General features: G+C 50.3%; 1 protein-coding gene across 1 annotated transcript in view; it reads right to left on the reverse strand.

The window, feature by feature from the left end:
* Positions 1 to 24,384, reverse strand: part of KIDINS220 (kinase D interacting substrate 220) — a 118,350-nt gene that overhangs the window by 71,210 nt on the left and 22,756 nt on the right. The window contains exons 2-11 of the mRNA XM_078603257.1: positions 14,956 to 15,112; positions 11,237 to 11,335; positions 9,671 to 9,769; positions 7,563 to 7,661; positions 7,063 to 7,161; positions 6,150 to 6,248; positions 5,358 to 5,555; positions 4,313 to 4,411; positions 2,871 to 2,969; positions 474 to 572 (exon numbers count right to left, since the gene is read on the reverse strand). Of these exons, the coding sequence (XP_078459383.1) occupies positions 474 to 572; positions 2,871 to 2,969; positions 4,313 to 4,411; positions 5,358 to 5,555; positions 6,150 to 6,248; positions 7,063 to 7,161; positions 7,563 to 7,661; positions 9,671 to 9,769; positions 11,237 to 11,335; positions 14,956 to 15,063 (1,098 nt within the window). The 5' untranslated portion in view covers positions 15,064 to 15,112. The remainder of the gene's footprint in view (positions 1 to 473; positions 573 to 2,870; positions 2,970 to 4,312; positions 4,412 to 5,357; positions 5,556 to 6,149; positions 6,249 to 7,062; positions 7,162 to 7,562; positions 7,662 to 9,670; positions 9,770 to 11,236; positions 11,336 to 14,955; positions 15,113 to 24,384) is intronic.

A 24,384-nucleotide genomic window follows, 5' to 3' on the forward strand; every position in this document is an offset into this window, starting at 1 on the left:
CGCCGTTAGCCACCGCCGTTAGCCATTGGCGTTAGCCATTGGCGTTAGCCACCGCCGTTAGCCACCGCCGTTAGCCATTGGCGTTAGCCATTGGCGTTAGCCACCGCCGTTAGCCACCGCCGTTAGCCATTGGCGTTAGCCATTGGCGTTAGCCATTGGCGTTAGCCACCGCCACGAAGGCGCGTGGGGCGACGCGTCGATTCGCCGACTCGAACAGGCTCACACGCTCACGGTGTGGTCGTCAAATCGTGCATGCGATCATCATGATGCGTTATTTATGCACATTAAGATCCGAAATCATGCAACTGCCTCACTGTTCCAATGTCAATACCCGACTCCTGACCCCCAAGGTCAGCTCCGAAGGTAATTTATCCGACCTCTGGGTGCCCCTCTAACGCCCGACTTGGGTGACCTGCCCACCTCCCCCCACCGCCACCCTGCACGCACGAGCGCCTGGCACACACGGTACTCGCCTTGTCGGCAGCAGAAACCTTGGCGTTCTTGTTCAGCAGCAGCTGGACGATGTCAACATTCCTCATCTTGGTGGCCTTGATGAGAGGCGTATCGCCATCCTGCCAACAGAGACAACGACGGAGCTCCCTTATCCCGTGCAGATGCAGCAGCAATTCAGTGACTAACGCTCACAATCGGGCGGTTTCGGTCAACGTACGCCAATCGTTTAATAATAGAACTCCTTCTAGATTTGAAGCTTTCGTGACTGCAAGGAATCATCTTCTTAGGTTTTTTCGGTAAAGTCACGTAGAAAGTAAAATAAAATAAAAACAAAAATCACGACGTTTCGGAGGCAACACAAGTCTCCGTCATCAGGTGGGACCGTCACAGCCAGATTAGCTGCATCAAGTGAGGCAATGATTCAAGATGTAATCCCTTAAAAGCGAGTTGACCTCCCCTCCTCCTCTCTGCCCATTGTGTTGGCGGGTGCAGTGGCTGGCCGCTTGCGCACAATCGCTCCATTGTGTTGGCGTGTGCAGTAATTGGCCGCTTGCGCACAAGCGCTTCCACGTCCATCGCCCACCCTTTTGGCCTCGCCCCCCCTCCCTCCCGATACGTTCCTTTCATTGGCTACCATAGTCTGATGAGCTCCCCCCTCCCTCTCCCTCCCCCCTCAACTCGCTTTTAAGGGATTACATCTTGAATCATTGCCTCACTTGATACAGCTAATCTGGCTGTGACGGTCCCACCTGATGACGGAGACTTGTGTTGCCTCCGAAACGTCGGGATTTTTGTTTTTATTTTACTTTCTACGTGACTTTACCGAAAAAACCTAAGAAGATAATAGAACTCCGTTTATCATTATTTGGCGATACTGGAGTGGAAGATGGGAGCCTCCACGCGGCCCACTCTGTTAAGTGAGAAATCACGGGATGCCTTCAAAGCGGCGAGCGAACATCGATCATCGATCTCTCGCTCTCAAGAACAACAACAACACAAGCCACGCCGACGCGCCAGATGGGCCCCCGGGACAAGGATCCTCCAACTGAACATTGAGGGGCTCTCCCGGGCGAAGTGAGATTATCTCGCAAACATAATCAAAAAGGAGACATCACAGCGATACACTCCGCTACACCCGACGCCATTATCTGCCTTGACCACCTGAATGTGAAATTGTAGCGATTGCTCTGCATCTACATCGGCCTTCTGAAAGAAGAAGATTTGGCAACACTGCGTTGGCATTGGTGCACGAGCGCAAATAACAACAAAACTCAACAAATATCACCGACTAATGCGTTGAGTTTATTTAATCCACAACCAACTTAGCCATGACACCTATCATCCAGGTCGTCTGACCAATCCACATTTCATTCCGGAAGTTTGGTATTGGTTCATCCCGGAATTTTGGGATTGACTCATCCCGCTGCCCGTGACATTACGGATAGTAATAATATAAACGTGGATACTGCGAGTTTCATTCAAATAAAGGGAACAACCTTCCAGTTATCATTTTTGCAATGAATAAGAGGAGATGAGTTTACACTTCAACGGAAGATCTGCAATTTGCAGCTGAGGGGAGTTAGGATGAGTATTTGTATTGAAACCCCGTGCGCTATATCTGCACCCCTGGTGAACGAGTTGTGACGACACCCAGTGCCGTCTTCCCGGAATGAGAAGAAACGCATTGTAAAGGTATTGTAAATGTATTGTAAATGTATTGTAAATGCATTGTAAATCTTGACTTAAAGCTTTCGTGACTGCAGGAATTCATATTCTTTGGGTCTTTCGGTAAAGCCACGTAGATAGACCCTTGGGCTACACCCATCTCAAACCTTTATAACACCCTCTGCCTTAGCAGTGCTCCCCGCCATATATCTTTCCTGCCTCTGCAGCTCTCCCGCTATATTTTTCACCTGACGACGATTGCTTGTGTTGCGATCGAAACGTTACTTTTCTATCTACGTGGCTTTACCAAAAGACCCAAAGAATATGCATTGTAAATGTATTGTCATTCATCGGGTGTCAACATTACATTGCTAAGCAGCGATTCAGGCCGCGGGGTTAATCACCGAGCCCTGCCATGCGCGGCAGTCCAGGATGCCAGTCAAGAACGCAAATTTTAACGCAGAGACGCTTCGACAGCGACACCGACAGATTTGTTATACAGGTAGAGTACATTGTACGTGAACCGGCGGTGTGAACCGTTGAATTATTTACGTATCTAACCGTGTGTTCGACTGGGTGTTAAATTCACCGTAAAAATACACATCTGGCGCAAGCGTCGGTACGCGTTTGCTACGTACGTGCTAATCGACAGCGTGGACCCGCAGTGCCAACGAGAGGTTCCACATCCTCAAGGGGTATTCCGAGGTATCATTTTTTTTTGCAAACCAACGGAAGCGCGGCATCCACCTCACCTTCGTGTGGATCTCAGTGTCGGGGTTGCACTCGAGGATGTCACACACGATGGTGGAGTTTCCCTTCTCCACGGCCCAGTACAGCGCGGTCTTGTTTTCCTGTCCCCCACGCACATCAAATAAAAAGATTACACCGTATATAGCCTCAACAGACTACTGGGGCAAATGCTGTTAGCGAGCAGCACCTATGAAAGGCCGGCGCGGCACACTAGGGGGTGGGTGGCCAGCACCGCGCACGGCAGCTTTAGAATCCCCAGTGGCGATGTTTACACACCGCACCGGGGTACAAATTTGAGGCTGAGTCGACCTAGGGAAGGCCGCGGACCGGTTCAGATATACATCGCCGATGTTGGCAGTGAGCGGGAATTGAACTCGGGACGCTGGTTTCATCGCGTAGTGCGCTAACCGCTACACTACCGCTCCCCCAGCAGACTGTTGGAGCAAGTTCTGTTAGCGAGTATACACACACACACTGATTTAGCGACAGATCGACTGGGCAGCTAGGACCCTGTCCGACCAAGCCCTGTGCATTCAACAGAAGAGGCAGCAGAGGAAAAACGGCGAGCAAGAATCCAATTAGCGGAGGTAACTGGTGGTGTCAGTTACTGGGGCAGAGGACACGGATGGAGATGAGAAGGGAGGGCTCACAGGTGAAGAGAAAATGGACGATTCGTTTTTTTCCCACAATTAAAGTGAAACAACAAATAAGTATTCGGCGCATGCGACAGACAACGTGCTGCATGGTGCGGACTTCCGGCCTCAACGAGGATACGAGCCAAGTGAGGTGTGCGGGCTGGGGTGTGTGTGGGGGTGTGGTGTGAAGTGTCCCACATTGTGGTGGGGGGGATGAAGAGGGGGGAGATGAGTGGGTTGCTGATGGGGGGTGAGGGGGGGGGCGTGTTGTGAGGCAGGGGGCCAGCTTACTGTGTGATGTAATCGAGGGGGTCCGTCAAGGATTTTAATGATGGCGAGAGCAATACTTTAGTCAATCCCTGATTGGATGTGGAACTGGCGGAGGAGATGAGCTCAAAATGCCATCATGGCCAAAGCCGTTGATACCTCAACCGCAGCTCACCAATTCAGTTTTCCCTCCATGAGATGAAGCACCACAGTAGCGAGATGTTAACTACCTCTGACGCCCGTATATTTGGAGTCTGCATGTTTTCCCCGTGGTTGCGTGGTGATTTCTCCGGGTACTCTGTTTTTTCCCCTCAACATTTTAGAATCAACGCACGTCTAGAGTATTTGGCTGCTATAAATTTCCATGCGCTTCTGAAAAAGAGCTATATAGCTCAGTGGGCCTCACCTGCTAAAATAAAAATGAGTTTAGTTTTAGTTTAGAAAGGCCTTCAAGATCTGCTGCCCTAACCGTGTCCCACCACCTGGCACGAGTGGGGCGAGAGATGCGAAGCATGGGCTAACGGTAGCGCCCTGTGCCTCACCGCTCCACGGACGTCCACGTCAGCCAGCTTCCCCACCAGCGCCCGCACGATGTCCGGGTGGCCGCCCTTCACCGCCCAGATCAGCACCGTGTCCCCGTGCTGTACAACAAAGAAAGCCTTAACATACTTTTGGGGCAAGTGCTGTTAGCAAGCGCCTACGAAGGCCGGCACGGCACACGAGCGGGTGGGTGGCCAACACCATGCCGGGCCGCCTTTGTCTCCCTCGTGGCGATGTTTACACCCTGCACCAGTTACTCATTTTGAGGCCGAGTCGACCTAGGGGAGGCCCATGACCGGTTCAGATAATCGTCACTGGTGTTGCCGTGAGTGGCAATCGAACCCGGGTCACCGGGCTCTTAGCGCGGCACGCTAACCACTGCGGCACCGCCACACCAGTTGTACAGCACACACGTGCACACACACACACACATGCATAAAGCCAGCTGTCCTGCAAGAACAGCACACTACCCCAACATCAAACACCGCTTCTCCACCAGCGCAAGACTTCTGAATCTGGCAAGGTACCAAGTAGGGCCAGGGGCGATGCTTGCGACTCCTGTGATGTGTGTGACGTCAGCGACTCGGCTCGGCTTCTGCAGTGGAAAAACGCGAGCGCGTTTTTTCCACTCATAGCTAGTTATTTTATCATTCCCAAATGGATGATGGGTTAAGTCAATCCCGAATAAGGTCATGAACTGGCCAGATTCACTCTTCAGAAACAACAAATTATTTTCTAATTATTTTCACGTTGTTTGTTGTTGTAGTTTTGGCAAAACACAACGCATTCAAGCGACACCCAATACCGAGGCACTGCACGGTGTGCGTGCACCAACGTGTGCGGACGATAGGGGGCGGACCCGTGCATCAAATCGGTCGACGAACACCGACTATGAATGAACGCCACGTCGAACCGAAACCGCGTTCGCACACCGCTTGTGCGCGGTTGGGGGGGGGGGGGAAGGGGGGGGTGGGGGTTCAGGCGCCACCCCGCACGCGGCCGCTCGAGGAACCCGCTTTCGATTGGCGTGTCGCGTGTCCGGCGCACCCGGTCGGGCGTGTTGACGTAGGCGCCGGCGTCCAGCAGGTCCCGAGCGATCTCCGTTTTGCCCTCCTTGGCGGCGATCATGAGCGCCGAGTTGCCGTCCTTGTCGGTGAGGTTCACGTCGGGCTCCTTGGTGAGCAGCTCCTCCACGACGCTCTCAAAGCCGCCCCTCACCGCCGCGATCAGCGCCGTCATCGAGTTCTGCAGCACAAAGACAAAGATCCGCACCACCCCCCCCCCCCCCCGGTGGAGCCTTTAACACACAGCGCTGTCGGCAAGCACTTGTGAAGGCCGCCTTTGTCTCCCCTGTGCTGATGTTTTTTTTCCCCACCGCACCAAGTACTGATTTGAGGCTGTGTTGACCTAGGGGAAGCCCGGGACTTGTTCAGATTGAACTCGGGTCGCCGGGATTCGTAGCTCAGCCCACTAACCAAGACTTTTTTTTACTAAACTACTATTTGTATTTTACCAGGGAAAGCCCACTGACCTACATAGCTCTTTTTCAGAAGTGACCTGGCCACAAAAGATAGCTTAACTAAGTGGCTTATCATGGGGAAATTTATAGCAGCCAAATTCTATAAACGCATTCTAAATGTAGGGAGAAAAACCAAAGGACCCGGAGAAAAATCCACGCGACCACGATGAGAACATGCAAACTCCAAATATACAGCAGCAGGCATCAGGGTCGGGATCGAACCCACGACCTCCTGCGTAGCAGGCGAGGGGGGTAACATCTCGCCACCGCGGCGCCCGCACTTGCAGACACGCAAGCGAGGCTGGAGCGCAGTTACGCACCGCGCCAACTTGATTGACGTCCGCAGAATGCTGCAGGAGCAGCTGCACCGACTCCAGGTGGCCTTTCCGGGCCGCCCAGATCAGAGGCGTCGTGCCGTACTGAAGAGACACGGAGACACGCAACAGGAGCGGAGAGTGCGCATGCGTCAGTTGTGGGCAGCAGACACCAGAGCAGCCAAATGATATATAAAATATAAATAGTGCCCAAACTCTTCGACACAGGAGCCCTACAAGGGTTCATTGGCTGAAGACAAGTCCAAAAAAGAAGACAACATTTTGAAAAGTTGTTTTTCTGAATCAAATTTCACAACAGCTTAAATATATGATCACAAAATCACCAAAGCTGGCAGCCCTGGCAATACACACACACAACTGAAACATTCCAATTTAAAATCCTAACTCGTACCTCCAGTGGTTACCAAAATGGCTTTTAATTTCCCTTCCTTTCACTGGGCCCGATTGTCTACTGTGCGAGGGTGCTATTGTGGTATACATCGAGACATGGCTGTATCTGTCAATGCTTCACTACGTAATAGAGACCCATAATGCACAGCCAACGCACGAATAAACAACAGCAGCAGCAGCATCTCTCTTTTTCAGCCCAAGTTGGCAGCTCCGCAAATTGGAGGCTGGGAACATGTCGTATAATTCGCCTGTGTTGTGGTGGTGGCTGTGGTGGTAGTGGTAATGATGGGAATGGAAGTGGAAGTGATGGCAGTGATGGTGGCGATGGTGGTGGCAGTAGTGTTGGTGGCAGTGATGGTGGCGACGGCAGTGGTGGTAATAGTGGTGGTGGAAGTGTGTGTGGTAGTGGTAATGGTGGTGGCGGCGGCGGCAATGGCGGTGGTGATGGCGGGGGTGGTTGCGATGGTGGCGGTGGCCGTGATGGCTGTGATGTCGGTGCTGGTGGCACCTTGTCACAGCAGTTGCTCTTGGAGCCGGCGTTGAGCAGCATATTGACGATCTCGTTGTGGCCACGTCCCGCTGCCCACGTCACGGGGTACATGCTGAACTGTGGGGAGCAGGGGGCGGCGCGCGGTGGCAATGTCAAAAATCGTGCCACACCATCAGCAAATTTCAAGACTCCAGCGGCGACGGTCGAACCGCCTTCACGGGGCTAAGCGTTAGGAGTGCATCGATGGATCAATAGGAACAGATGTTTGGGAGTCACCGCACAGGCATCAAATTACGAGTGTGAAAATAAATAATTCATGATGCATGCAAACTTCATGAAAATTATACAAACACGTTACCTTTAGGCTTATGGGATCAATGAGACGCGACACACGCGAGACAGAATCTTTGACACAGAAAACACATCGAAACTAAACAACACAACGAACGCATTAAATTGCATCGCTTCGATCCCACTAATCACGTCACACTTCGAACCGCCCCTCTCCCCAGACCCACCTGCCCGGCGACATTGGGGTTGGCTTTGTGATCCAGCAGCAGCCTTGCCACGTCCGTGCGTCCCTTGTAGGCCGCCCACATGAGCGCCGTCCAGCCGCCCTAACACGCCGCCGACACAGATTCAGAGTCGCGACGCGGGGCACGGCGGTCAGGGGTTCTGGGCTACGATGAGGACTCGGTTCGGGGGAAATCGCTACTTTTATGTTTTCGTAATATTTCAATCGCGACATTGATCGGTCGGGGGGGGGGGGGGTACAGAAACTTTGCGGAGCTTAGTCCCAAACGCTGTGCACATGAAGTTTGGAGGAGTAAGGTGGAGATTGGGCGAGCGGGGTGTATTTTTATATGGGAAGGTGAGGGCAAAAAGACCTCAAGAAAGAAAGAGGAGTGGGGGGAAATTAAGGGGGGGGGGTGGGGTAGCGGGGAACGGTGGAGGGGGGGTTGCTGTTAAAGGCCGCATCGATTCACTCGCAAAGTGTTCAATGAACTGCGACGATTCGAGTTCACGACGGGATTCAAGAATCGATTCTTTTGTGAACGTTATTTTGTCATACTGCGTTGGCAGTGTTGCACGAGCATAAATAACAACACAAAAACAAACGCATTTCTCAATAGCACAGTGTCTACTGCCTCCCTGGATTGGTTGAACAAACGCAGTGTTCAACGACAACGCAATTCGACACTCTTGCTTTTCTCACCCTGCCATTCGCCACCACCACCGTGCACTATCGTTTGTGTGGTATTTGCACTCCTATCGTTTTTTGCACCGTTCGTTGTTGCAACTTGCCGACCCGCCGCGATTGAACGTCCGAGAAAAAGAGCTTCATAGATCTTCGGATTCCTTCCGGGGATAACTAAAAGATTGTGATTCTGGGAAATATCCTAGTGACACAATAAAGGACGAAACTTTCGATTCCCTTTGTGAAACCTCAAATCGGCAAAGTCTCGCTCACGTCTTGAAAGATGTGTTTTCCAGCTATGCTTCTACTTATTTAGTCAACGGCTTTACTGGATATATTGTTGACATGTAGGAGGAAACCAGAGTGCAGTCAGCAAATGAGCAGTTTCAGGCAGAAGGGGTGTTTAGATTCCTTAGATTAAACTCGGACACTCCCTCGTCTGTGTGTGTAGTCATAACGCAACGCAGCACCATGTCCAGCAGGCGTACGCGAGTGACGTCACTGGAGGGCATGATGGCTTTTGAAAGTCACCACTTCACCCGGGTCAGTTCGCTCTTCTCAGCAACGACGCTTCAAACTTGTACCCAACAGACACAAGACACATTGCCTGGGTGTGTGTCTACTCCTCTCAACAAAAACTGCAATCCCGCTACTCACCACAGTACGCCTTTGCACATTTAGCAACCGTAACGTACTCTGTTCCAAGCACCTGGTGTTTGGTAAACACGGAAACCTGTATTGTGGCAAACTGCGACTTCAGACGTTTGATAAACCCTGGACCCAGAGACTATTCCAGTGGTCACAATGTAAATTTGGAAATCCCCGGATAAAACCTATTCGTCCTGTAGTCCACATTCCCTGCCGATTCGCCTCCGCGGAAACGTCACGGTGTAGGAATAGGAACCGTTCTGAAAGGTTCTGGTGTACAGGAAGTCCTCGTTTAATGCGGTAGATGCATTCCTGAAAAGTGCCACTTCAAGCGAAAAACGCGATAAGCAGAAAAAATGTGCCCATAAATAAGTTAACGAGAAAGTTTGGCGAGAATACGACGTACTGCACACACAGCAAGATGGCGGGACAAATAACTGAGGGTACGCCGCCTTACCGTATCATTTCGCTTACTTTATCACACTGCTCATATGCGCAGCTCAAGAAAGAAGTTTGTCAACCGCTCAAAAACCGAGTTATAACGGAGTGTGCACGTTCCACATTATATTGGTGTGCAGTCTACGCTGTGCGGAAAGTGTTTCCCAATGGAAAAACTGCCTTTTCGCAAAAAGGTGTCACAGTGTGAACACCGCGCATTAAGCGAGGACTCACCGTACATATTTGGTGATCTTAGTAGTGCCGGTGTGGCGTGCCGGCCCCGTCGAAACCCGAGGATTAACTCGCTACGGAACGCGTGCACACAAACCATCGGTGCCGTACCATCTCTCGGTGCTCGATATCCGCGTTGTTCTGTATCAGCTCTCGCACGATGTCCAAGTGGCCTTCCTTGGACGCCGAGATCAACGCAGTCCAGCTGTCCTGAAACGAGAGCCGCGGGCGGACACGGGTACGCGACTCCGTTACGCACCGCCAATCGCCACAGCGACGTTCCCGGACTCGCAAAAGCGCGCAAAGTGTTCACGGTGACGCTATGGCGAGATGTTAACGCCCTCGCCTGGTGTGCAGGAGGTCGTGGGTTCAATACTGACTCTGACGCCTGCTGCTGTATATTTGGACATCGCCACTAGGGAGACAAAGGCGGTCGGGCGTGGTACTGGCCACCCACCCCCTCGTGTGCCGTGCCGGCCTTCATAGGTGCTCGCTAACAGCACTTGCCCCTACAGTCTGTTAAGGCTATACGGGGGATCTTTATCTTTTTACGTAAAACAAAGCTGGCCAGGCAGGGTGTGAGCCACTCCACCCCCTCGCATGCAGTATTAGTGCACAAATACAGGAGCAGCAACAGGAGTCCATTTCGTACGTGCACGTATGAACACGGTGGAGCGATCACTGACGAATGATCTCAGCGATCAGGTTTGAATTTTTACTGCGATGACAACAGCAGCGGCAAGGCGTGTCTGCAGTAGGCCGCCTCCTGTCATCACCGACTCGCGACACTCGAAAGCCCAGTTTAACCCTGGGTGGCTGCCCAATCATTAATCCCAGGATCTCAGTGGTTGAGAATAAGGTTTCCCCTTTTTTCTGGCAACAAAACAGGAGTTAAGATGTTAAAACACCAAACTGAAACCTTTTACAAGGAATCATGTCTGCATTAACCACAATACTTGTGGTCAAACAAAAAACATACTGATAATATATGCATTATCTTTGAAACTGATTGGTCCACACCAAAGACAGCTTTCTTTGGAGCCTAGTCTCAAAAGGTGTTAGACCAGAGGCCGCCTTCTGTAAAAGGTTTCAGTTTGGTGTTTTAACATCTTAACACATCTGTTCAGTTGCCAGAAAAAAGGGGAAAAACCTATTCTCATATTTTGGTACTGGCAAAGGAGGTCCCATGATCTCATTGGTTGCTTGCACAGCACTGCGACAGGCATTGGTGTGCAGGCGTTCTCAGGCACTCATGAGATTAAGAATCTTTTGAAACCGAAATCCTCACTACTTACTCACCACAGCACGCGCCTTTGCACATTTACCAACTAGAGTTTCAAAGCACACCCCAAATAAATGCCATGTTACGTGTAATCCGAAGTCAGCGGTGAAGGAAGTACATTGAAAGTTAACCAATGCTACAAAACCCAGGCCCTCAGTGGACGGCGGTCAACGTGTAACCGTGAAAACTGCCGCATCGGCGTTTCCGCTTCACCAACTCACAGAATTGTCCGTCTGTTACGGTTCGACTGCTCTCGTGCATGCGTGCGCGGGTGTGTGCATGCGTGCGCGTGTGTGTAATGTGGCGGTGGTTGTGACGGCGGTTGCGGTGGTGGTTGCGGCCGCCATGGCCGGGTTCGGCAAGGCCCCCGCCGGCGTGTCGGCACTGCCACTCACGTCGTCCTCCAGGTTGCAGTTGGCGCCGCGCTTCAGGAGCTCCTGCACGATCTCCAGGGAGCCCTGCTCGGCCGCCAGCATCAGCACCGTCTGTCCGATCTGCGCCATCGCCGCAGCCGTGTCGCAGGACAGGGGGTCACAGGGGAAAGGTCACACGGAGCCATGGGGGCGTCACGGGTTCGCAGCTGACGCGTCAACCCCGCGCAAACTAACGGGACGCGACGCTCATGGCCGCCGGTGGCCCTGAAGTAGATTAACACCGCTGGTGACTTCCCAAAAAGTATCCAAACAGGCTGAGTGGACCGCCAACTGGGATTCAACTTTTGGGTCGAGTATTCTAATCAGTGGCACCTGGCATATCAGCTACAAAAGAGTTACTTGACACCAAACTACCGGGGAGTGGGGGGCCTTGAGAGTGGGGTGCAGGGGATGAATCACGCTAGCACGAACATCCAGGCCTTGTCATTATAATCGGCACGGCAAGCAACGCACAACATTCATGTTTATTAAGCGGAGGCAGATTTGTGCCAAGGAGCTTGGCACATGATCGAATGAACGGTAGTAAAACCATGAGCCCTGGACGCAGGCCTACATGCACGAGAGCGTGCGCGGATTGACCTTCTAATGGCCGTAGCTCAACGCTAATGAGTCACGGTCAACAGGATGTTATTAGATGCAGCAGCATACGGCCGCAGCAGCAATCCGGTGTGAAGCGTCACACTTCACGGTGCCGTACGGACAGTCAGAGGAGAAAGGTGACAACCCCATCACCGTCGTCACCTTCACTGTTCAACAATTCACACCCAAGGCTTTGCAAAAAGGCATACTTCAGAAGATCGTAAAGGCACGAACAACCGTGTCAGTAAATTGGCACGGGCGCAAATGCAGCCACAGCCAATGGTTCACGAAACAAATAAATTGTTTATCTCGAGGCACGTAGCGATAGATTGATTCATGCATTTTTAAATTGATTCGTACGCTCATGGTACACGCAAATAATGAATTATTAACAACTTCATGCAACAGAGATGCAAATTAAACGGTCGTGTTGAACTTAGATAAAAATTAAGGAAACATTACAATCGATCCACAAACGAAATGTTGCGACTCCAAATCGTGCCAAATCATTACTGCATCACAAGGTGGCGCTTGAGGAAGTGAGTGAATGACGACGCGTAATTTTTTTATTTTTTTGCCAAATGCACAGAAAAAATGTTGCAGGGCAGGTCCGTGGTTGGAGGGCACGTGGCCGAGTCACACTCCCATCGCAGCTGACTCGGCGCGGAGCGGCAGCACCCTGCGGCGCTTTGTGGCGAGTCAACAGCGGATGCCGGACAAGAGACGGACCGCCCTGGATACGTGACCGGTTCAGGGTTGCTGCTCACGGAGACGTGTGGTACACGAGGCGTTTGTTTATTGAAAAACAATGCCCTCACGGAATTCGTTTTTTGTTAAAGAAAAAAAACAGACATCTTAAGTTGGAATCTTGTAAAAAATAACGTTTTTTATTGTCGCTTAACTTGGACCTCTTTTAGAACGTATACTTTTGGTTTCACGGATGTTGTGAAATATAATACCTCAATGAATACGCGCTGCTTATTCGTTTATCCATGGAATGTTGAAGTCTGTTCCTTCTTTGTGGAGTGTGCATGGGAGGAAACCAGAGTGCCCGGTGAAATCCCAAGCCGATGAGGAGACAACGCCCTATGGTTAAATTTCGATTTAAAGCTTTCGTGACTGCAGGGATTCATCTTCTTGGTTCTTTCGGTAAAGTCACGTAGAAGGGAAATAATAAAATAATTTTATTATGCTTAATATAATTTTATTATTTGTATTTTTATTATTTTATTATTTCCCTTCTACGTGACTTTACCGAAAAAACCAAGAAGATGAACGCCCAACGGTCTCGACACAGACGGGTCAGGAACCCACATGGCGCCATGCCGCCCCACCTGCCTGCCACCTCACAGCCCAGCGTAGTCACACTCCTCCACTTGTTCATGTCCAACTGAACATGGCAATGCGGTGTATCACTGGAACCCTCAAGTCGAGCCCAGCGCACTTCTCTACCTCGCCCATCCGCCACAACCCTCCGGGAAGTCCTGCGAATCGCAGAAAACGATCGCCCCTTCCCATTCACCAGGAGCTCAAGCACGTCCCTCGTCATCGCTCCAAGTCACGCAAGCCCTTTAGGACCCCATGCGCTGAACCTTCAACGATGCGAGTTCAACACCGATGAAGCTTGGAGAGCTGAACGGAGTTCAAAAGAACTCGCAAACAAACATCCCGTCGTGAAAGACCCAACGGGAGAAAATCCCTGGGTTTGATCTTCCAGGAAGTTTACGGTCCACCCCCTAAACCGCATCCGCACAAACCATGTCAGCTGCGGATAACTGATGCACAAATGAAAAATGTAAAACTGTGGTCATCCAGAACTGACGATACTCCCAATGCGATTATCTGGCTTGACAACCTGAATGTGAAAATCTTAGGTTGTTGCTCTGCATCTACAACAGCCATATACGAAAGACGAAGCCCGTCCAATGTGAAAGTCTCACCGCACAGGACGACCTGTGCCTAATAAACCCTGTCCTCCACAGCGCCGTATACGAGAGGCGCTCACCCAGCCTCTGTGAAGAGTGAAGTCACCGAGCAATAGGCCAACCACGCCGACCGGCTCGCCTGACGCAATATTCCTAAAAACAGAACGCAGCCGCAACAGCAGCGGTGGCGGTGGCTGGCGGTAGGGTGAGTCAAACAGAATTGGTTTTGGCGTGCGGCCCCCCCCCCACCCCCCCGCCCCTACCGCTGCTGGTGTCCCCGCGGCCGCTCTCCCATTTCTAACCGGCGCTCCTCCCCGCATGCCTTCCGCGCGGACACCTTTTGCCGCGCGGGCGCGGAGAAGTCGAGCACGCCAAACAGAGACATGTAGGGGCTGTGCGCACGGGCGCCCGGGGGCTCATGACCTGACTTTTATAAGAGTTAAAAAAAGCCCGATTAGTTATCCGCGCGAGTATATTTAGCGACCGTCGATGCCCCCCCGCCTCCCTCCCACGAGACACGCAGCGGCCAGGACGGCATCGCTCGCGATGGGTCCCGTGAGGACAAGAGGTCGGCAAACCGCCGTTGCTGCCCGTCGCCTGGCGAGGCGGCGATTGGTTGGATGCTGCCCGCCCGGTACGCTACGCTCGCTCGGGGCGGCGTTCGGTGTCCGTGGCGCCGACTCCCCCCCCCCACCCACCGTAGGGTAGTAATAGAGTGATATACGACAACAAAGGATCTTTATGCACTGGTGACAACAGAGGTGCAGTAAACAAAATGTAATACGATGCCTTTTGCTGGTTATTGGGTGTAGACCATCAACACGCTACACTCGGGAATGTCGTTTAATCCCTTCCCGTTCCGATGACGAACATGTGTGAAAAATTACAAAAAACCAGGCAGCGATGACACGAATGTCATTTTTAAGGTGCACAACATTTCACGCGCGTAAATCAAGTTCATTTATTAGTTCAAGCTCATTTATTAGGCATAGCCCTGTGAGCCATTCGGCTCTTCAAAAAAAAATGACTCAGTCTTCTAATGAGAAGAATCTAGCCTGAGGTATGGGAACATCAATCCCCCCCCCCACCAAGGTGGGCCCGGTTGGCAACGTACGGTGCGAAAGAAGTCCAACGTACATACGTACAGGTGGCTGCGTCGGGCGCGGAGGGTCTCACCTCGTTGCGCTCGTCGACGCTGGAGCAGCTCTCGAGCAGCACGAGGAGGCCAGCCACGTTGTTCTCCTCGACGCAGGCCAGCAGGCCCTGGGGCAGCAGGGCGGCCATGGCAGCAGCCGGAGCCTGGGCCTCCAGGGCCACCCCCGCCACCTCAACCCTGCGCGTGCGTGTGTGCGTGTGTGCGTGTGCGCGTGTGTGTGTGTGTGTGCGTGTGCGCGTGTGTGTGTGTGTGCGTGCGTGCGTGTGTGCGTGTGTGTGTGCGTGTGTGTGTGTAACAGCACGCACAGACACACAGGGAGAGACGCACACAGATATACAACGCGTGGGCACAAGAACAAATGCCGTTAGCGAGCACCTATTAAGGCCGGCATGGCACACAAGGGGGTGGGTGGCACCGCACTTTGTCTCCCCAAAGCTGATGTTTACACGCTGTACTCATTTAAGACCAAGTCAACCTAACGGTGGCTAAGGACTGATTCAGATATTCGTCACCGATGTTGGCCATGAGAGAAAGACTCCCGGTATAGCCTTAACAGACTGTTGGGGCAAGGGCTCTTAGTGAACACCTATGAAGGCCGGCACACAATGGGGTGGGTGGCCATAGTCACACCCGGCCGGCATTGTCTCCTTAATAGCGATGTTTTTACACACCGCACCAGCTACTTGTATGAGGCTCAGTCGACTAGTGTTGGCTGTAAGCGGGAATCGAACTCGGGCCGCCAAGTTCGTAGCATAGCACGCTAACCGCCACACGACCGCTCTCCTCTCCCCACATACACACGTACACCCAACACACGAGCGCTGGGCCAGTGACAAGAAAACACTCAATTAATCCTTCATATTTCAAACTCTAATCCCCATGCCGCACAAGGTCCACTCTCAACAACCTTTGTAATTTAAAAGCAAAGCCACTGTGCTTACACTGTCGGCAATGGATGCACGCCATAAGTTGAAATCTGTATCTGATTGGAATGGAGTTTGGGGCAACTCAGCTGTTTATCATCACACAGCCAGTCCAGCCAGTCCACCACTGATGTTTTTAGGAAATGTTTAGAGTGCAGTGTACATTCCTAAAGTTAAGCAGGACTATTCTAGTCATTACTAAGCAAATATAGAGCTTCCGAAGTATCATACAGAGGTTTGTCCACGAGATGCAGGACCATTTGTAAACAAATCCCATGCAGTGTCATCGATTTAGTTAATCGGGGCAAGATTATCCCTTTTGTGAATTGCTCAATTCATTAATGACCTATGAGTGAACGCAACCAGATTTACGGTGCGCTTCGTGACGCAAAACAAAACGTCTCGGAGCGTTGATCCCCCTCTTGGCAGCGGTCCCTGTGCGGCACAAGGCGACTCGGCACGCGGCTGGGCGATGGCCGTTAGTGTGCCAGTCAGGGAGGAGATGATTGCCGTGCGGTCGAGCCAAGGGCACCCCCAGCGGCAGCTGTCCGTGTGCATGGGTCAGCTACACGGGTAATTCGTGGGTATTCTTAGTTTTTTTCGGTAAAGTCACGTAGGTAAAACATCAAAATTAATGAAAATAAAATAAAATAAAACAAAAATCACGACGTTTCGGAGGCAACACAAGTCTCCGTCATCAGGTGGGACCGTCACAGCCAGATTAGCTGCATCAAGTCAGGCAATGATTCAAGATGTAATCCCTTATAAGCAATTTGAAGGGGGGAGGAGAGGGGGGGGGAGCTCATCAGAATGTGGTAGCCAATGAAGCTCCCCCCCCCTCTCCTCCCCCCTCCAACTTGCTTATAAGGGATTACATCTTGAATCATTGCCTCACTTGATGCAGCTAATCTGGCTGTGACGGTCCCACCTGATGACGGAGAATTGTGTTGCCTCCGAAACGTCGTGATTTTTGTTTTATTTTATTTTCATTAATTTTGATGTTTTACCTACGTGACTTTACCGAAAAAACCTAAGAATATGATTCCTTGCAGTCACGAAAGCTTCAAATCTAGAATTAACAAGGTAATCTTGGAATTTCTCTCACTTGATACAGCTATCGTGCTGTGACGGTTCCACCTGATGACGGAGACTTGTGTTGCCTCCGAAACGTCGTGATTTTTGTTTTATTTTATTTTCATTAATTTTGATGTTTTACCTACGTGACTTTACCGAAAAAACCTAAGAATATGATTCCTTGCAGTCACGAAAGCTTCAAATCTAGAATTAATTAATTCGTGGGTATCTTTGCACGTGTTTTTATTCCAATTTCAACTCAGATTGGCATCGTGTGTTTTTTGTTTATGTTGTGAGAGGAAGCTGCGAGAACGCAAAGCGAGCCCATGCAAAATAGCGGGAGAAGGGACAAACTCCGCAGAGAAAGGTGCCCCGCTGCGGGTATCGGACCAGGGCCCTTCTCATCTGCGAGGCGCGAGCGTTGCCACTGCGCCACCCCCTACTGCCACCCAAACTGGACAAAGATTAGGATGGGGCCCGATGCTCAGAGAAAAGAGAACGACGAGTTTGTGGCCCGGTCCAGGAGTGTCACTTCATCAAACAAAGTGAGAACGTTCAGCGAGATGAACAATAACGTGAATTATTATAACAACACTCCACAGCAATAGGTCCCACAGAGATACAACTGCTCGATGCGAGCGATACGTGTTCTGATCGTGCATTGTCTTTGTACTTGATTCAAAGCTTTCGTGACAGCAGGAATCCATACCCTTTAGTTCTTTCGGTAAAGTCACGTAGGTAGAAAATAAAATAAATCACGACGTTTCGGGCGCAACACAAGCGTCCGTCATCAGGTGGGAGAGCAAGGCCTGCTGCTGAGGCAGACTGTTTTAAAAGGTTTGAAATGGGTGTCGCCCAAGGGTCGCAAAGAAGTGGGCGGGGCTGGTGATGTTAATGTGAGGGATTAGCATGATGTTAATGTGAGGGATTAGCGTGATGTTAATGTGAGGGATTAGCATGATGTTAATGTGAGGGATTAGCGTGATGTTAATGTGAGGGATTAGCATGATGTTAATGTGAGGGATTAGCATGATGTTAATGTGAGGGATTAGCATGATGTTAATGTGAGGGATTAGCATGATGTTAATATGAGGGATTAGCATGATGTTGATGTGAGGGATTAGCATGATGTTAATGTGAGGGATTATCATGATGTTAATGTGAGGGATTAGCATGATGTTAATGTGAGGGATTAGCGTGATGTTAATGTGAGGGATTAGCATGATGTTAATGTGAGGGATTAGCATGATGTTAATGTGAGGGATTAGCATGATGTTAATGTGAGGGATTAGCATGATGTTAATATGAGGGATTAGCATGATGTTGATGTGAGGGATTAGCATGATGTTAATGTGAGGGATTATCATGATGTTAATGTGAGGGATTAGCATGATGTTAATGTGAGGGATTAGCATGATGTTAATGCGAGGGATTAGCATGATGTTAATGTGAGGGATTAGCATGATGTTAATGTGAGGGATTAGCATGATGTTAATGTGAGGAATTAGCATGATGTTAATGTGAGGGATTAGCGTGATGTTAATGTGAGGGATTAGCATAATGTTAATGTGAGGGATTCCGTGATGTTAATGTGAGGGATTAGCATGATGTTAATGTGAGGGATTAGCATGTAACTGTAGAAAAGGAAAAGAAGAGCTGCCTCCTCGACGAGGGAGTGCAACCCACGCTTTCCCACCTGATGATGGACGCTTGTGCTGCGCCCGAAACGTCTTGATTTATTTTATACCTCCGTGACTTTACCGAAAGAACCAAAGAGTATGTCTTTGTGCTGTTCACCTTTTGGCGTTCTCTGGTCTGGCACTAGTGAGACGAGGCCTTAAAGAAGGCTGTCTCTGGTGTAGGCCAATCAGTTTCAAAGACAAAGCATATATATTATCAGAGCATTTTTCATGGGACCTGCCTTGCCAGTATGAAAATATAAGAATAGGGTTTAGCCTTTCTGGCAAAAGAACAGGTATTAAGATATTCTTGGTTCTTTCGGTAAAGTCACGTAGAATGGAAATAATAAAATAATAAAAATAAAACATTATAAAATCAGTCTCACGACGTTTCGGCCACAACGCAAGTAGCCGTCCTCAGGTGAAGAACAGGTCTGTCGAGGAGACAGCGTCTGGGCTCTGTCTCATCGACAGACCTGTTCTCCACCTGAGGACGGCTACTTGCGTTGTGGCCGAAACGTCGTGAGACTGATTTTATAATGTTTTATTTTTATTATTTTATTATTTCCATTCTACGTGACTTTACCGAAAGAACCAAGAAGATGAATCCCTGCAGTCACGAAAGCTTTAAATCGAAAGGTATTAAGATGTCAAGACTTAGACAGAGCATGTTTGTTTGCATGTTCACCACGAGTTCGTGTGGTTAATGCAGACCTGATTCCTTGCAAAAGGGTTTCTATTTGGTGTTTGAACATCCCAACACCTTTTTAATTGCCAGAAAGGGTAAAAACCATTTTCACTTTTCCTCATTTAGCAAAAGATGAATGTTGTTATTTTTTTTTAAGGGCGGTGGGGGGGGGGTGTTAAACCATATTTTGGTGTGCTCCTTCCAAAATAGACAAATTTGAAAAAAATAATTTTTGGGGGGTGACAAAAAATGCTAAAAGCGAGAAACCCCATTAAGGGTGGCACGACACCACCGGGGGGGGGGGGAGGGTGGGAGCCGCCACCATCCCCACACCTTTCCACCAAGGTCTACCCAGCGCCAATGATTACGCCTCACTGTGACCCTAGAGAGACACCCAGGAACGGTTCGGATGCCACTTGCCACCGGGACTGCACACGACGATAAATCATGCACACGTAGCCAGGATTTGCAGAGCAGCGAGCGAGCCACTGGCACGGCTGCTTGTGTGTGCTCTCTGACAACACTTCCACCGGGGAGAGGGGGGGTGACGACGGGGGGAGGTAGTGATGGGGGGGGGTAGTGACAGTGGGGGTAGTGACGGTGGAGGGGTATTTTTGCCTTGTGTATGAGATACACAACAGACTGTTGGGGCAAGTGCTGTGAGGGAGTAGCAGCACCTATGAAGGCTGCCACAGCGCGCGAGTGGGTGGGTGGCCACGGCGCACGAGTGGGTGGGTGGCCACGGCGCACGAGTGGGTGGGTGGCCACGGCGCACGAGAGGGTGGGTGGCCAAGTAACCACTCCCAGCCACCTTTGTCACCCCAGCGGCGATGTTTACACACTGCACCAGGTTCTCGTTTAAGACCAAGTCGACCACCGTCGGCAGGCCCGGGATCGGTTCAGATAATGGCCACCGGCGTTGGGTGTCCGTGAGCGGGACACCGAACTCGGCTCGCCGGGTTCGTCGCAACAGCGGCGCTAACCTCTGCGCTGCCGCTCCCCACGACACAAACGCACGCACACCAAGATGCACGGACATTCACGCGCACGTGCAGATTGCCACACGCACGTGCACGCGCGATCGTACACGGCTCCCATTAAAAATAAAACACACGCACGCGATGCCCAATGGTGGAGGAGACCAGTCACGCTGCATAATGGTATGAGTGCAGCGAGCATGGCGACTGCTTTACATCATCCTCGTGCACTCTGCACTCACACGGCCGGCTGCGCTATTTAATCTCTATTCGTGCAGTCAAACACGTTCCTGCCAATAACTCACGAGAATTAATGGGCAAGATATTTGCTTAACTACCTCCTATTATACGTCCACGAATTACAAAATAAGCGCACGTTTTAATATGCAATACACACCGGGTAATGGAAGTATTATTATTAAAACAATGCGATTAATACTTTGAAATAAGAACCATGGACTATGTATTAATCGAACCTTGTGAGCCGCAATCAATACAAATGAACCCTAACAATCAGGAAAGCCACTTTGCTCTAGCTCTGAAAAGCCTCGAGAATGACCATATTATAATTTTTTTTTTACCCTTCTATCTGGCAACAAAACTGACACCTTTTTTACAAGGAGTCATGTTTGCATAGACCACAATACCTGCAGCCATAATGCAAACAAAAAACATAACTCTGATAATATATGCACTGCAAAAAAAGGTTGTCAGTTTTGTTGCCAGATAGAAGAATAAAAAAACAATTATCATATTTTTTAATCCTTTATATTAAGTTCACTTGCTTGCTTGCTTGCGCGCTTACGACCGTGCAAATCTTTCGGTCGTTTTTTAACCCAATTCCCGTGATCCAATCGAGCTGACATTTTGCACACAGACTCGTTGTGCGTGACAATTTATTTTCGTGAAAAAAATTCAAAAATGTTAAACTTTTTAGGAAATTTTTTTATTTATTTAATTACCAATTGCTTAATGGTGGCAGGCAATCATCTGACCCATAGGTGGCAGCCATCTCAAGCCAGAGGACGAGAGGACTCTAGCCGCCACGCATATAAAGGATTTATAGTGAAAAACTTTGTTTTTACGGGTTAATTTTTTTACTGGCAAATGAGGTTCCAATGGAATGACCACATTACCAACAGAAGCCTGGAGGTGGCTTTAGTCTGGGCTCGATGGACTGCAGGCATTAGCACTTCACCCCGAGAATCCTGGAGGTGCCTTCGTGTGGCTCTCCGAGATGCAAGGTGTAACACGGCGGAGGAAGGAGCAGGTCTGTGTGTGTGCGTCACCTTTAAGGACGATTCCCATTCCTAAGCTGGGATGTTTCCGCAGACGGGAACGACAGTGAACGTGGGCTGCAGCACGAACCGGTTTCATCGCGGCACGGTAGCGTAGCGGTTAGCGCGCTCACGGCCAACACCAGTGACGATTATCTGAACCGGTCCGGGGCCTCCCCTAGGTCGACTCAGCCTCAAATGAGTACCTAGTGCAATGTATAAACATCGCCACTAGGGAGACAAAGGCGGTCGGGCGTGGTGCTGGCCACCCACCCCCTTCATGTGCCGTGCTGGCCTTGATAGACGTTTGCTAACAGCACTTGCCCCAACAGTCTGTAAAGGCTACACGGGGGATCTTCGTTTGCATACACAGTACACCTGTATATTAACTTATGGTATGAGCCTATGTCCCATTATCTGGGCGTATATTAAGGCCTGCACACTCCGATAGATTACTCACACGGTGACAACACTCTCTACAAAACGAGGCAACCGTCATCATTTTTTGGCGGGCGTTGTGATGTGCGCTCCGACTTGCCGAACAACACACGCGGCTCCCGTGCGCATCCAATCACCCCCCTGGCGACAACAGCGGCATCAGAAGCAGCAGCAGCAACGTAAACTGATGCGCATAATTGCCAAGGCGCGCATCATTACCACACCAAACCCAGCAATCGGCGCAACACCGCCGGTAGAGTCATGGCACGAATAGCACCGTGGGTTCCGGCTCATGCTCAAGAAACGTTGCGCTCGACGATAACATGACCCAAGGTTGTGGCTGGAGGTGAGATGAGGTTGTGAATCACCATCGTTGTCCGTCATCATCATTATTATTATTACCATCGTCCCCGCTCGCTTACCCAGGAACGCCTCGCCGAGTCTCGCGACTCGTTTTCAGGAGGGTCCTGTTCAGCTTTCATAGGAAGGGGGCGATGCAGGGGCAACCATTGCCGCACGTAATTGCAATCGAGTCGTTTGAGGGTAAAATGTCAAATTTGGCTCAAGACACCAGACACGGTGGACACTACACGCCCACAGGTTCTCGTTTACACAGTGGTTGGATCTAGTGGCGAAATGTTAACTCCCTCGCCTGGTATACAGGAGGTCGTAGGTTCAATCCCGACCCTGACACCTGCTGTATATTTGGAGTTTGCGTGTCTCTCTCCCCGTGGTCGCATGGATTTTTCACCGGGTCCTTCTGATTTTTTCCCCCCTCTACATTTAGAATAAACATGCGTTCAGAGTATTTGGCTGCTATAAATGTCCACGTGATAAGCCACTTCGTTGAGCTATCATTTGTGGCCAGTTCGCTTCTAAAAAAAAGCTTTATTGCTCTGGCAAAATAAAAATAAAAATGTACTTTAAATCGTTTTAAAATATGTGTCCGCACAACGGCAGCTAAATGTTTCTCGTGCTGCGTCTTCCTTTTTGGCGGACAACGCGAGCGGCAGACACCGGGTCTCCTTCGCCCGGCTCAGTGGGGCTGTGCGGGTGGGGGGGCAGAAGCGGACGATGGGACAACACAACGGACGGAGAAAGCCACACCCCGCCGCGCACAATTCTCCCCCTCGTTTGCAAATAATGAACACTGCATCTTTGAGCACGGCAATGCGATGGGCGCTCACGACTGCGCGCCGGGAGATGTTGTCTGGAAAAATGGCTTCGGCAGGGAGGTGGAAGATGACAACGTGGACCAATAAGCACAGAGCAGCACGGCGTAGGGGCCATGTTAAAATCGCTCATCTATCAAAAAAAAGCCATCTCGCACAATTACACACCGGGGGATACGTGATAGCAGTGATGGCAAAGCATTGCCCTTCGTCAATATGAACAGTCAGCCAGAGGGATTTGTAAGACACCCAATTAATAATTCAGCTGATTTATTACGTGATATTAATGTTAATGAATGTTCAGTTGCGGCACTATGAAAATGTTCAATTAAAAATTCACCATATTCCATGACTCTTAAAAAAATATCATTACAGCAATACAAATTGATAATTATAAGCATATCACAATTTTAATGTGTATTTATTTAAATATAATACCCCCCGAAATTGATTTCAATAAAATACACGATCATTTTCTAATGCACGGTATAATGTGCAATCACGTTAAGCCATCGGAAATTAAACAGTGCACAAAAGCCTTTGTCGAGCATCGAGAAAAATAACACACACACACACGGATCTCGCAAGCCTGAACAAAAATGGAAGCTACGCTGCAACAAGCGCGATCGACATGCAGCCAAACCAGACGATGCAACAAAATTCACCAACAGCAACGACAAAATAGCAAAAGCGAAAAACGCAATTCAATCGGCGCCGAGGCCCAAGCGCTGAAATGCGCGGCCGTGCGATGCGGCGATGTGAAGGAATATTACTCACGACATGTAAATCCTTTTGTCGGAGGCGCGCACGCAGAGGAGGCAGCAGCAGCAGCTGTGTGAGACCCGCACTGGTTCTGCAGCAGCCCATCAAACATTTATAGTGCTCGCGTTCACGCCGATACCACGGGGGAACCGCATTTACAATTCAATGTCATCGGGCGCCATGGCAACGCGGTCCCCTGGGTATGATTTTTTTTTATATATCTGGGAGACACACCAACAGCCCACACTTGGCAAACGACACACCCGCTTGTTGATCCACCCGCTCACCGAGGCTGGATGCTTTTACATTGCTGTTGACCGTGCGATTAAGCGTTATCGTAGGGGTGCAAAAGATGCGTCGATTAAAAACTGATTCGTCCATTCACGATACGCGCCACCGAATCACTCGCGTGACCCCGGGCGCGAAAGCAGAATCGTTTACGGCGTATGCAAATTGATG

The sequence above is a fragment of the Lampetra planeri genome, chromosome 2, assembly GCF_965212315.1.
Source record: "Lampetra planeri chromosome 2, kcLamPlan1.2.h2, whole genome shotgun sequence".
Classification (NCBI taxonomy): domain Eukaryota; kingdom Metazoa; phylum Chordata; class Hyperoartia; order Petromyzontiformes; family Petromyzontidae; genus Lampetra; species Lampetra planeri.